Below are 14,877 nucleotides of genomic sequence, written 5' to 3' on the forward strand. Positions count from 1 at the left end.
ATTTGCCTTAGAGAGAGGACACTTGTATATATTGAAGAAGGGTTGAATAGATATATGTAAGATCATAAATTTCTATATTATTACATGTAAATCTGGTCCCAGTCACCAATAGCAACTGCTTCATGAAACTTGGCTTAATCTCACCTTCCTCCTTCACAATACCGCTCTGCCATAATTGCCGGCGAAGAATGGTTCGAATACGTCGCGGCTTGATTAGCTGGACTCTCGGGTGGATGTGGTTGAACAGGAGTTGTTTCCGTCGCCTGAGGAACATTGCTTTTCTTTCGTTCTCCGCAGCAGCAGATATTCCCCATGACTGAGTGATCTAAAACTCAAAAAGGGTGTGTCGTTCTGTTAGGCTTTTATAGTAGTTGTGTTGTGTGGTTGGTGGAAGACTTTGTTTAAAATTGAACTTGGGCGCGATTACGTATAAGTCAAAGTCAATGTTTCCTTCTTCTTTTTTCTTTGATACTGGAATTTTGTAATGTTTTTGATTATAGAAAAGTATCCTACCACTTATACCGCTAATATTTCCTTCGGAATTTTAGACAGGATAAGAAGATCTTAAATCTTGGATTAGTACCACATAAAAGATTGATAATCTTCAATGCAAAATGAATTCGGATTATAACAAAAATATGCAAAGTGGTAAAAACAAATAAATACAAAAGTCACGAGGTAAATGAGTACAGTGATTTCGGGAGTGGGCTGCACGACGCGCTGACATATGACTCTTAGGTTTTACGAGGCCTGATTGGTAGAGCATTAGCATTAGAATAGCATTACGCTTTACATTATCCAATCAATATTTATTTAAAAAGCATTTAGAAAAGCATTTACTAAATACTAATGCTCTCCAAATGCTCTCTGGCAAATGCTCTCATATAAAACATTTGGAAGAGAATTTGCATTTACAAATTAAAAATTTTTAAAAATAAATATAATTAGTTCATTTATTTGATTTAATAATATCATAAAATTATTTTTATATCCAGAAAATTAAATTTTGATTTCTAAAATAAATTTACAATAGAGAAGTAAAAACCTGAGATTTTTTTTTAAAATAGTATTTAACATTTAAAATATAATTTATTTATATAAATTATATTATATTTTAAATGCGAAATATATTTTTTAAATTTATATTTTAATTGTAAATTTTATTTTTTTTAAATAAATTTTCTATATAAACATAATTTTAGAAATTAGAAATAAAATAAATTAATTATATCTTTTATATATTAATATATAAATAATATATATATATAATGACAATTTTTTTAATAATTTTCAAATTATTTATATCCAAAAATAAATTTTATTTTATTTATTTTTTTAATAATATTCAAAATTATTTTATATCCATGAATAATTTTTTTTTTTAAATACATTTTTAAAATACATTTATTTTTTAAATAATAATATTTCACATTTATTATTTAGTTTAATTTATGTTATTAATTAAGATTCATTATTTTTAGTAAAATATATTATAATTTAATATATATATATATTAATTTAATATATATATATATATTATAATTTAATATATATTATATAATAACTTTTATAAAAAAAATAAAATTGTATACTGCTACTGCTCTACCAATCATCTTATTAAAAGTTTAAATGAGAGCATACAGCTTCTGCAGCATACAGCTTCTGCAGCATACTGCTTCTACAGCATACTGCTACTGCTTCTTAATCAGCTGTACCAATCGAGGTCTCCATTTTTTTTTTTTAACTCTAAGACCATCTTCAAACATATCTCTATACTTATTTATATAATTTTATCTAAAATAGAGAGATTATATTATAAAGTTAAATTTACTTTAATATGTTTTATAATATAATTTCTCTATTTATAGCAAAAATATAGAAAACTATTATTTTCATCTCTATAAATATAGAAGCAAGAATAGAATCCATCTATTTTTTTTTAGAATAGAAAAAAATTATTTTAAAAATATACATAGAAGCAAAACCATATTTAATAGAATTTTCTATTTATATAAAAAATGTACATTAGAGATGCTTAAGAAGCACCAACAGTGGATCAATTCTTAAAATGAATCTATAGCATTTATTATATTATTATTTCCATTCTATATATTTTTATATTTATTTTAGTGGGGTGTTATTAACGGAAGGAGACGCATGGCACATTATTCTCTCGAGACTGAGAGCACTAAACATTGGAAGTTCTCCAAGGTTTTATCTGCGGAGGAGCTGCTTCCATCCACCATGCTACATCCATCTTCACCACCGTCAAATTTTGATCGCACCGAATCTCAAAGAAACACATATTCGAGAGATAGATTTGAAGCTGCAGAATTAATTCAAATACCACGTTTTAGGTTGAATAAGTGTTATTGTTAAAGGGCATACATATATAGAGAAAGAGAGAATGATTGGTTGATTTGAAAAGCTGGACAAATGGACGATCCATAGTGAACGATGTTGTTTGTTGACGACTTGGTCTTGTTTGCTATGATTACTAAACGATGAAACCAACAAGAATATTCTAGAACCTCTAATTCTTTTTTGTCTTTGCTTGAGTTTTTGGTACTGCATGAGAGACACGCGTGTATCTTTTCGTTCCTACACTTTTCTTTCCAGTGTTAAAGATATTTATTTCTGCGTTGTATGTCGCTTTTGTGCAGTTACATCACCCAAGCTTATGCGTCGTATGCCATTTTTCTAATAACTATTTCAGCTTTAACGTATGATTAAGCGTTTTCAAGTGCTGTAGACAATTAGTTAGGCACACAGTAGAGGATCATGGGCTCGTTTATACTTTTATTCTTGTGGGTTCACGATATTAGAAACCCATGAGATATAAAATGCTTAGTATTATGAGAATTAACTGAGGCCCAGAGTCCAGAGATGCATTTTAATCACTCTAGGCAGAGTGGCTTGTTGCTTGCATCTTTTTCAAAGCAATCACAATTACTGAGACGTACTACATATGCATAACAATTTGATAAAAAAAAATAGTTCTCGAAACTGAGACGAGAACTCTGAAAAATAGAAAGAAACTATACAATTTTAGTGATGATGTACGTAAACCATCTTCTTCAAATATGGGCTTACATTGTTTTAATATTAGCAATGTATATAAAATATATAAATATAGGATGCCTAAGTTTTCTAATATTTTGATTAATTGGACAATTAGTCAATGACCTGAAAAGATTGGATAAGATAAGGATAGGTAAAAGATTGCTATCTATCCTTTTGTTTTTGTTCCTTAAACATGCAGAATATTTTTCTTGATTTTGTGTGTCCTTGTAAACAGATATTTTTTTTTTTTTTTTTGGTAAAATGTTAAATATTATTACCAGATTTTCAATTTGAGACAGAAGTTACAAAGAGACAAGTAGCGGAGATGCGAAAATTAAACTAAACAAAGAGTCTAGCAGTGACAAATACTAACAGGAAAGAAACGAGAGACCAAAGCAACGAACATGACACCAACGAAGCAGTGAAGGACCCGAAGAAATAGGAGTGAGCGGAATGAGCAATAGGTTGCCGCGAGCTACCGAGAGAAAGGCGACCTCAAACCTTGATGCTACAGTTCCTACAGCTTCCAAGAGACTCGCTCATCAACACCTATCCACAGAATCACAAACTCGGACCTGCAAACCCGTTCAAAATTTCTCAGCCGGCGACACGAGAAGGAGTCCACAATCGACGATGCCGTCGTGCGGGATGAGTAGCTGAAGAATGTCGCCTCCAACCAACCCAACCCGGGACCGTGTACACCCATTTAACCCAGAAGCTCATATAGAGCAGCGAGACCGGTTGGGCACACCTCCTCCGACGAAGCAACCTTCGAACCAAGCTAGAAGACCGAAAGCCCAACTAGCACATATCCATAACTTAAGGAAACCACCACTTCCACAGAGCAAAAAATCACCGAATAGACACAGGAGAGAGAGAAAGGCACACGGAGCGCCACACGCTGGACCTGAAACTGACTTCAAGGAGGAGCCTGACACCGCAAGCAAGGACGAATCCGAGCACTAACGGAGAAGACCACCACACCGTGCGCTGCCAGAAGAGAGACCTACAAGAAGAGCCGACGACCCACCTGCTGGACACTCCACGCACGACCGCCAGAGATCCACGGAGGAACCCGAAGCCAGAACAGAGAGAAACAATGGTCCAAAGACCACCGGCCTCAAACCCCAAAAGCACGCGACCACGCAGCCACGAAACCAAGGAAGACTTACCCAACAACTCCACGCCACCGAACTCGAAGGATACACCACCGAGGCAAGGAAAAACCCACCGGTCAGAGATCTGGAGCGTGACTGGAACGAACTCAGCGAGAAAAAGAAGCCGTCCTCAAACTCCATTGACTCTACCGAGATCACCGTAGATCTGCTACCAAGACCGCCGGATCTGGACCAGAAGATGCCATGGTTGAGACCAACCTCCGCCGAAAGAACAGAAACAGAGTGAACAGAGGTAAACGAGGGAGACAGAGAAAGGGAAAACAAAGGGGAGAGCCTCCGGCGACCGCCTAAGGGACGGCGGCGGCCACCGGGAGAAACAGATCTACTTTTCTAGGGTTTTCCTTTTTCCAGAGAGAGAAACAGATCTATTTCAAGATTGGTTTCAATTTTTTTTTTTTTTTTTTTTTTTTTTTTTTTTTTTTTTTTTTTTTAAACAGATATAATAATGTAATATAGGTTGCATGACATTATATAATAACTGAATAAGTAGGTGCCATGTTGTCACTAGACATTTCAATATTCTATGTGTTTCTGTTTCTCACTTTTTTGGTTCAGTGTGTTTCTGTTTCTCACTTTTTTGGTTCATCAATTATTTGGTCTACGAGTCAAGCTTTTCTATATAGCAGATACAAAGGGACAAGCAGATCAAATATATGACATTTTCCAAGAATTAATTGTTTGGCGAAAAGTGAGTAAAATCCTAAAAGTAGAAACTATGTAATTAACAAATAAGATTATGATAATATGGCTTAAAAAAACACTTAGGAAACTCTAGATCAGGTATATAAAGTATATAAGCCAAAATGTGTTTAATAACAAGCTCGATTATTGACTTAGCTAACATTATTTCATTTGTTGGTACTTATGTTTTGCTACAAGTATATCCAAAGCTCTAATTATGGAGAGGTCTTATCGGCCAATAATTAATTGGCCACACCACTGTTCACATTATTTCGACTATATATATATATTAAACCAGCCAATTGTAATTTCTATCGTTGGCAGAAAATCATGGAGGATGATATCCAACAATTTCACAGCTATATTACTCTACTACATTTTTGGTCTACTACGGTACTACCATATCATAAATATAAATATACTTTTGAGTTTTGTTCCATTGCAGTATTCATATGGTCCATATGTAAATATACCGCATTGGTCTTCTTCTTTTTTATCAAAGACTGTTAGCTACCATGAATACTGCAATGGCAACAGAGTAGTATATATTTATATTTAAACTACAATTAAAATTCATATTGAACACGATCTTATCTAGAATATTTATTCGCGATCCCACGTGTTTTGCTATGATCAGAAAATTGTCCAACATATTTACTAAGGGTGTAATTGTACATACCAAATAGCGATATAATTTGGTGGAAACATATTTTACTCTTGTTTCAGCTGCTTTTATGCCAATAAGGTGAAACTTTTTCTAATTATTTATTATTTTTTATGCTGGTTACTATTCAAATAAGGGTAAAAAGAAAATGTATTTAGTTTTTTTACGCTGGTTACATTTGTAAAGTGTAACGACTTGCGCTGGATATGACACTTATTTATTTTATTTACTCTCATGTTTTTTCACTCAGTTTTTTTACTTTAATTCACTCCCAATTATTTTATTTTTACCAAGCACACTCTAATTATATATGTTATATATTTCTTTTTTGTAAAATATATGTTCTATATTATTATTATTTTTTTTTTTGAAAAAATAAGGGTTAAACCCGGGTCAATGATGACACAAGCCTAACCCCCGGGTGGAGGTACAGCCCACGGATAGACCTTCTCCTGGGCATTCAAATGAGTCGAAAGCAATGGACCCATATCCGTGTGGCCAGTGGGAATCGAACCCGGACCGTATTGAGGCCGAAGCTCTCTCAAGTACCACTAGGCTAACCCCACTGGTTTCTATATTATTATCTTGTTAGTTGGATAATGCATTTTTCATTTTTTCCATAATACTAGTAATTATTATAAGTAGTAGTACAAAAGATGCATTTTTCATTTTTTCCATAATACTAGTAATTATTATAAGTAGTAGTACAAAAGATGATAATATTATTATAAGTAGTAGTACAAAAGATGATAGTATACAATGTACGTACGCGTTGTAAAAAAACTGGCATCTTTTATCTATGTTTACATCAAGAGAATGAAGTGACCTGGATGACGTGTCAAGATATTGACATCTGAAAGATCCTTTCGAACTCAGATGATGTCCAGTGGGCCAACTTTTGCTGACAAGCGACATCACACCTATTATTGGCCCACGTCTTCTTTGTTAATTCTCCACAAAAATACATTCTATTATTACATTAATTAAAGGGATAATAAAATTATACTTGTAATTATCATATTTTTAAAAAAGTCATATCAATCAAACTGAGCACATACTTGAGTTAAAGGTGGAATGAATAAAGAAAACATTAATCAGACGGAATTAACATTAATCACGGGCTTGAAAGTTGAGATACATATTCAGAAATGTTATGTCCAATACTCTCAAGAAAATTATCACACATTGCATTCGTTCACTTTTATCTAGTCTAAACTTTATAACAGGACATTTATAAATACATTATAGCAATTATGATAATAAAATTGGATGATGTGAGAAATTCAGTCAAAACAAAAACAAGGATTATGTGATGTCCAATCGTTTTTTTTGTTTTTTTTCAGAAATAACAATTTTATTTTTTACTATTTTTGGTTTCGAAACCCGTTCTTGTTTTATATCTGACAAGAACAAAAAATAAATTAGTGGAAATTTACAAAAAGAAAAAACAAATAATAGTGGAAACAAATGAATCCCAAAATTACTAATAATGGTATTTATTTAACAGAACAATTAAGTGAATAAGTCACGTCTCTGTTTTAGTCCACGTGAAGTATCCCACGTGTCTATTTTACTGAATAAGAGGTGAAAGGTAATTGGACGTGTCATTCAGGTCTGGACAATCCAATAATACGAACACGGAGTCTGGGTTATGTTCCTCCGCGGACAATCCTACCAAGTCTTTTTACAGCAATACACCTACGGTAGAACCTCTATAAATTAATACTCTCTAAATTAATAATTTTTATAAATTAATAAATTTTACCAGTTCCAATTTGGACCGGTGTAAAATATGACATAAATCGATAAAATAATAAGATAATAATATTTTTAAAACTCCCATGTAAATATATAGTCCCATTAAAATAATAAATTAATAATTTATCTATATATATTTTTATATAGGTACAAACTAATGTTGGTTTTATATTCACAATGAAAATACCTCTATTTTTTTCTTAACATTTTAATATATTTGATAATATTTAGTAAAACTATATCGAAAACCACATAACAATTATATGAAACATAAAAATATACACCATATAATATAATAAAAAAATAAAAGTCAAAATTTTCAAATGTAAATAATGTTATATACGGTAAAATAAAATATTTTCTTATTTTATAATTAAAATATTTCATAAATAGAAGAAAAAAAACTAAAAAAAGAAACTTTGGTAAATTAATATCTCTATAAATTAATAAAATCTTAAAGTCCCAACATTATTAATTTATAGAGGTTTTACTGTATCTGATTCATACTGGGAGTATTATATAACCGGTTTATTCAAATTTTTTCTCAACAAATTAGCGGTTAATTCTGGGATAATACAATCCTGGTACATTGTATCTACTTAAGTCTTGGTCAAATAAGCTGGGAAGGTCGCAATCAGAGAAGTATGTGGGTAAAAAACTCTATTGTCCATCTAAAGTGATGAAAGCATCCTTTAGAAGTCGCTGTACTTCTCTCCTCCTGCACACAACCAAAACAACACTATCACCAATTAATTGTGTTGACACAAAAAAAAGCATTAACAAGTTTTTAAAGACTATATAGCTTATAGATTTATATTTGATAACATTAAGACAGAACAGTTAAAAGCTTAACAAACCTTTTAATGTCCTCCACAGCTTGCTTCCGCTGTTGAAACTGAAGTTCCATAATGTGAATAAGCGTTGCTCTCGCCTGAACATAAAGAGAAAGACAAAAACAATCAAACACCAAAACCCGATGAAAACATGTTGTAGCAAGAAGATTTTTCTTACCTGTTGAGGCCTCAGTGAATCGAGAAGGTGATGCAAGTTCTTGAAGATTGAAGAGATGTCACCAATTCTCTTTGCATATTGAGAAGGCCTCTCAACGAGAACATCAGCAAGCTCTAATACATGTAGTTGTAGCTCTCTATTCAGAGACCGGAGTTCCTTCTTGTAATCTACACAAGAAAATTTGGAGTCTCTTCCATCACAGGAAACAAAGAAAGAAGAATAACTTGCAAAAGAACAAAGCTGCTGAGATCAACCAACTAAGGGAATCAGCAAAACCATCCTCACGAAACGTAAAAGCATTTGCATTATATTTTAAGTAAATGACTCAAGTTTAGAAGAATGACATACCAACGTTTGAATCTTTGGGATAAATCTGTGGCACCGCACTCCTTGCTCTTCTAAGTTTGGAAGAACATCCTCTGAAAATTTGATAAGATGAAATGTTAAAGAGTGAACCGTCACAATATAATTTCCACCGAAACAAACGTAGGTTCCTTCAATAGAAGACGGAGGTTCAGGAACATAACTACGGTTTTCAGAGTGATCTTTGTAAAACGGAGGAGGCAGATATGTAGCTGTAGCCATTCTCCTACACATCCAATTCATCCATAGCAGATCATAAGATCAGCTAATTACATCGATGCAATGAACGACAAAATTACCGGTTAAAATGGTTCAATCTTTTTTTGACAACAAAAAAAAAAAGGTTCAATTAATGGTTTAGATAAACTTATAAGTTTGGTTCGGTATAATTAATCAAGAGGTGCATTGTTTTATCAAGCAAGGTTAAGCTAAAAAAACAATAGTGGAAATCAAATCTTAAAAAAGGACTTTAAATTAAATTTACATAAAATAAATATCAGCACCACTTTAATTTAAATAGAATTTTAGAAGATTGTTAATCAACTAACTGTATATCAACAAATTTCATATCTAACAGCATTTAATTCTCAATATCAAGTTTTATGAATGCATCAGACAGCAATAAATTAGATGGTGATTTCTAAAACTAAATTATAATGAAATTAAATGAAAACGTATAACCCCATTAATTTCATAATTTAGAATCATCCTTACCTACCAAGGTAAAGAGAAAACAATGGGACGAGAATGTGAGAATCAGGAGGTAAAGAAGAGCTCACGATAAGAGCGTGAGACTGGCCACACCTGAACACTTCTCTCTCTCTTTGTCGTTTACTTGTAATAAGTTGTAACTCACGTAACCAATGGGCTTATCTTCTTCACCACATCTCTCTATAAAATGATCTCAACTGCTTCAATCAAAATTTCACAAAACCCATCGAAGAGCAGATCACAAAACCCAGAAGAGCTCTATGGCCTCAAGGAAACATTTTTTTGGCAAGCCTAAACACATCTATCCACAACCAGAACCAGTTATGTCTGAAAACGACAAGAATGTCTTTGAATTCGACGAATCCGATATTCACAGTTTAGGCTATCATCAGAAGCCGAGTCCTCCATCTGAAGCGAAGAGATCGATATCAATCTCGCGACTGCGGAGAAAACCGGCGAAAGTCGCAGATTCCTCCGGTTTCGATAGCCGGAAAACGACAAAGACCGGTTCGCTTCCGGTTAACATCCCGGATTGGTCGAAGATTCTCAAGAGTGAGTATAGGAGCCATGTGACGATACCAGGCGACGACAGTGACGAAGATGAGGAGGATGGCGATGAGATCAACGACGGTACGACGACGGGAGGAAGACGAATGATTCCGCCGCACGAATATTTAGCGCGGCGGAGAGGATCTTCGTTCACGGTGGACGAGGGGTTTGGTGGAACGGCCAAGGGGAGAGATCTAAGGCGTTTGAGGAACGCGATTTGGGAGAAGATTGGGTTTCAGGATTAATAAACAACTGGTATAGGATTAATAATAAAACTCTAATAGGTAGTAATATAGATTATGTTAAAACTATTACTTAATTACTTCAGAGCATAAGGAGGACTTCGTGTTTTTCTGGGGGTTTAGGATCGACTATAGTTTCGGTCCGAAGGAGAATTTTTCGATATCCTTTTTTGCATATTTCTTCTTGTTTTTATTCTTTTTCTGAAGTTTTGATCATCCTGTCCTTTTTCGTGTTCGGTAATGATAAATGAAAACTTTATATTCTTGTGTCTTAAAAAATAATTGGTATTTCCTTGCATAACTACATAATTTCAGTGAAAAAATAATAATCAAAAGCAATAAGTAACTGAAAATAAAACTACAACAGCAATACTATGGTGATGACAAAAAAAAAGCAATACTATGATAATATTTTCAAAATATGTAATGATTAATCATATATATTATAAGATACACAAAAAATTAAGATTCATTTGAACGAAGGTGACCTAAAGGAAAGAAAAAGAAAGCTGATGTTAAAGATTTTACATAGAAGTATTTGAACTAATGAAATGTATTTTACCAAAAAAAAAACTAATGAAATGTATTGTTAGATAATAATTCTGAATTCAGAGATTATTTAAAGTTTTCCACAAACCAACTAATATATATACACAGGATTAGACACTCCAACAAGCTAACTAAATCCTCCACAAAGCATCTACACAAAATGTGTCATATACCAAGTGTCACGTCTTTTGAATGTCGCGATTTTAACTAAAGGCCACAAAAGTCTTCAGATGGAAATGATGTGTATTTATACATTTTTCATAAGAGAAACACTCGATTACATACTGTATTAAAAAAGTTGAAGTGGTGTTTCTTTTCTTGACACTATTTGTTAAAGAGAAAGGGTAATAATGATAAATTGATTGAAAGTTATTGCAATTTCTATTTTTGTGTCTCCCACTCTCCAATATGCTTTTGCAACAAGAGTTCAAGATTTGACAGCATTTTCTTTCTGCACCAATCACCAAAGTATTTTTTTCCTGGTTTTGTCAAAAAGTTGTAATATTCCTTTTTCTTGTTAAAACGCGTTACTTGCTTCGTAAGTTTCGACAAATAGAGCCGACTGGTTTTCAACGCAAATACACAGCTTCGAACAGAAATTTGAAATTTCCTAGTAACCACTCAGCAAACGCAGACGTAAAACTGTGCGGTAAAATTTATCTCAAGAGTTGTGACTTATGATATTAGAATGGATACACAACTTGACTTGTGAACAACACGCACTAGCGCAAAGAAAACAACAAGACTCTTGAGAAAACAATGGTCTGGTAGAATAAAAAATGAGCAATCAAAATCGAATAGTGCTAGGGAATGTGGAGAAGTGGCAATCACACTGTCGCTCCATACGGAAATGCAGTCAAGCGGTAAACCAGCGGCGCCCTTCGTTTCTTGGTATGAGAAGAGACATTGGTTTTGGACTGTCGAAAGATTTATATACCTTTTTTACAAAAAAAAAGATTTATATACCTTTTTTTTTGTAACTGAAGATTTATATACTTCACAAAACTAAAATTGAGTTTTGTTTCAAAATTCTATTTTATATTAGTTCATCTGTAAGAGAAAATATTGGCTGCACAACGCCAATTAGGTAATACAAGCAGTAAGTAAACAACACATGTATATGTCTTTGAGGTCTTGGTCGTGGAAACTTATGAAACAATCTAAGACATTTTTGTTATGTAATGACGTTTTTTCTTGATTTGTACAAAACTTCTGTATAATTTAATTTTCTTCACTATTTTGGACTCTGTTCTGGTCATCGATCGTTGGCCATTAGTTCCTGGTCCCAGATCCATTAATGTATTTCTTGATCTTTTCTGTATTTGTCATAAGTTTCTTTCTTGGAACTTTGCTATTTGGTAAACACAAAACCCAAGCTTTCTTTTTCTCGAGTTAGTTCTTCAAATAATTGCCTGATTAGCCATGTTTAACACACGTCCACAATGACAAAATACCATAATATTAGCAGAGTATGATCGCATCAGCGATGAAATCATTCAAACTTGCAAAGCATAAACAAAGATTTCTTGGGTTCGCAAGCACTTGGATTATTATTTAGACTTAAAACATAAAGGGGCCATTAAGAGCCCAACCAAAAGGTTCACAACGAAAAGAAAATAAAGAAAACAGAACATGAAAAACATGACGAAACAGATAATCCATTTTTGCAGAAGCAAACAGAGATCACCTCCCAAGTGCATTAACGAAGCTCAAAGAACACCACTTTTGACCACAAAGATCACATAAAAGCTCAGAAGCTTCCACCACGAAGACGAAGAACCAAGTGAAGAGTCGACTCCTTTTGGATATTGTAGTCAGCAAGCGTGCGACCATCCTCAAGCTGCTTACCGGCGAAGATGAGTCTCTGCTGATCTGGTGGGATCCCTTCCTTGTCCTGAATCTTAGCCTTGACATTATCGATTGTGTCTGAGCTCTCAACCTCCAAAGTGATGGTTTTGCCGGTGAGGGTCTTAACAAAAATCTGCATACCACCACGGAGACGAAGCACAAGATGCAGCGTAGACTCTTTCTGAATGTTGTAATCCGCAAGAGTACGTCCGTCTTCTAGCTGCTTCCCGGCGAAGATAAGTCTTTGTTGGTCTGGTGGGATACCCTCTTTGTCCTGAATCTTTGCCTTGACGTTATCGATCGTGTCAGAGCTCTCCACCTCCAAAGTGATGGTTTTGCCAGTGAGGGTCTTCACAAAAATCTGCATGCCACCTCTGAGTCGAAGCACAAGATGCAGCGTAGACTCTTTCTGAATGTTGTAGTCAGCTAGCGTGCGTCCATCCTCCAGCTGCTTACCGGCAAAGATGAGCCTCTGCTGGTCCGGTGGGATACCCTCTTTATCCTGGATCTTAGCCTTGACGTTATCAATGGTGTCTGAGCTCTCAACCTCCAAAGTAATGGTTTTACCGGTGAGGGTCTTGACAAAGATTTGCATACCACCACGAAGACGCAAGACAAGGTGAAGCGTCGACTCCTTCTGGATGTTGTAGTCAGCGAGCGTGCGACCATCCTCCAGCTGCTTACCAGCAAAAATAAGCCTCTGCTGATCCGGAGGGATGCCTTCCTTGTCCTGTATCTTCGCCTTGACATTGTCAATAGTGTCGGAGCTCTCAACCTCGAGAGTGATGGTCTTTCCCGTCAAAGTCTTGACGAAGATCTGCATGCCACCTCTCAACCTGAGAACGAGATGGAGAGTCGACTCCTTCTGGATGTTGTAGTCGGCCAAGGTACGTCCATCCTCGAGCTGTTTACCGGCGAAGATGAGCCTCTGCTGGTCCGGAGGAATACCTTCCTTGTCCTGGATCTTAGCCTTGACGTTATCGATGGTGTCGGAGCTCTCGACTTCGAGAGTGATGGTCTTGCCGGTGAGAGTTTTCACGAAAATTTGCATCTGCAAAACAAGAAAACAAGTAATCGATCAGCAACTTCAGAATCGTATAATACTAACAAATCCTATCGTATAAACGTATCTAGGCAACAAGGAACGAGACAGATTCGTTTTCTCCAGGCGATTACAAACCCTAAAATCGAATTAAATCACGCAAATCACAGATGAAACTACAGATTGAGATCTTAATCATCATCGTTCATATAACAAGAAGCTAGATCGACGAAACCAACAAATAACTTTACAGATCGATTATCTAACGATTCGGAGATCTAAAGGGAAACATGATACGAGACTAAAGATCATAAGCAAAAACAAAAGCAATCGTTGAAGCATATTACCTTGAACGAGAGAATCGAAAGAGAGAATCGAAAGAGAGAATCGAAAGAGAGAGAATCGAAAGAGAGACTTTAGAGTTTTTGCGAGAGAGATTTGATGTTGAATCAGAGAAAGAAGAAGGTATGATTTAGATTTCGTCGCGAGAAGATTTTCTTATATAGCCGAGGTTGTTAAAAAAAATGTTAAATATCAGTTTGAGAATATCTAATTAGCATTTAAATTCATTAGACACGTGTCTACTTTTAGCGCCGTTCGTTTCATAAAGACCGACTCAACTAGAAACATCCTTCGTTGGATGTATTAGAGCATCATTATTGGGGTATGGTAGTGTGATATGTTAGTAATTAAAGCATTTAAAATAAATGAGAAAGGCTAAAATACGAAGCAAACGTTTGTTAATTAAGAGATTTTTTGTGTCGTTTGTTAACGACACGCGTCAGGAGGGGAGAAGTTAGTGTGAGCGGTGTAGGTCACGACATTTCTTTTCTTCGATTCTTCTCTTCTTTTCTTCTTCTCTTCTTCTCTTCTTTTCTTCTTCTCTCTTCAGGTCGATACGATTCGGCGGTGGTTCTGGGCGGATTTGTGAAGCTAAATCGATCAGTCCTTACGGTTCACCGGCGATTGCTACCCCAAGCGAGAAGGAATCGAAACGAGTCTCCATTACTCAGGTCATTCGTGACGGATCTCCGCCAATTGCAGCTCAAACCGAGACAGCCTCTTTTCTTTCCTTCACACCTCGCCGAGAACCGGTTAGTCTTCCTCATCCTTTGTTTTAGGAGTGTCCTCAACGATTGCATCTGGAACCGAAACGAGTGTCTTTGATTTAGGATTGTCCGTCTGTGTCTGGGTCACTCTTGTGATTGTTCTCATCTG

The 14,877-nt window shown here is 34.9% G+C and overlaps 3 protein-coding genes across 3 annotated transcripts; 1 reads left to right on the plus strand and 2 right to left on the minus strand.

Moving 5' to 3' along the window:
* Nucleotides 1-7,814: 7,814 nt before the first annotated feature.
* LOC108814486 (mediator of RNA polymerase II transcription subunit 7b) lies at nucleotides 7,815-9,566 on the minus strand. The gene is given in 6 exon segments (XM_056990223.1): nucleotides 7,815-8,062; nucleotides 8,202-8,275; nucleotides 8,356-8,522; nucleotides 8,704-8,737; nucleotides 8,740-8,944; nucleotides 9,433-9,566. Coding segments are annotated over 5 exon segments (534 nt in total). The 5' UTR covers nucleotides 8,941-8,944; nucleotides 9,433-9,566; the 3' UTR covers nucleotides 7,815-8,004.
* Nucleotides 9,567-9,609: 43 nt separating this feature from the next.
* On the plus strand, nucleotides 9,610-10,483 carry LOC108814485 (protein S40-4). The gene has a single exon (XM_018587071.2). It carries the CDS (start codon nucleotides 9,690-9,692, stop codon nucleotides 10,221-10,223), a length of 534 nt encoding a protein of 177 aa, XP_018442573.1. The 5' UTR covers nucleotides 9,610-9,689; the 3' UTR covers nucleotides 10,224-10,483.
* Nucleotides 10,484-12,291: 1,808 nt separating this feature from the next.
* On the minus strand, nucleotides 12,292-14,155 carry LOC108818023 (polyubiquitin 4). Its single transcript, XM_018590873.2, has 2 exons — nucleotides 14,007-14,155; nucleotides 12,292-13,668 (listed from the first exon to the last, which is right to left on the minus strand). Exon 2 carries the CDS (start codon nucleotides 13,666-13,668, stop codon nucleotides 12,520-12,522), a length of 1,149 nt encoding a protein of 382 aa, XP_018446375.1. The 5' UTR covers nucleotides 14,007-14,155; the 3' UTR covers nucleotides 12,292-12,519.
* Nucleotides 14,156-14,877: the final 722 nt, after the last annotated feature.

The sequence above is a fragment of the Raphanus sativus genome, chromosome 7 (assembly GCF_000801105.2).
Source record: "Raphanus sativus cultivar WK10039 chromosome 7, ASM80110v3, whole genome shotgun sequence".
NCBI classification, from domain to species: domain Eukaryota; kingdom Viridiplantae; phylum Streptophyta; class Magnoliopsida; order Brassicales; family Brassicaceae; genus Raphanus; species Raphanus sativus.

Excerpts from the sequence above, each read along its gene's own strand:
- LOC108814485 (XM_018587071.2), top strand. The coding sequence starts at position 9,690 with ATGGCCTCAAGGAAACATTTTTTTGGCAAGCCTAAACACATCTATCCA.
- LOC108818023 (XM_018590873.2), bottom strand. The coding sequence starts at position 13,668 with ATGCAAATTTTCGTGAAAACTCTCACCGGCAAGACCATCACTCTCGAA.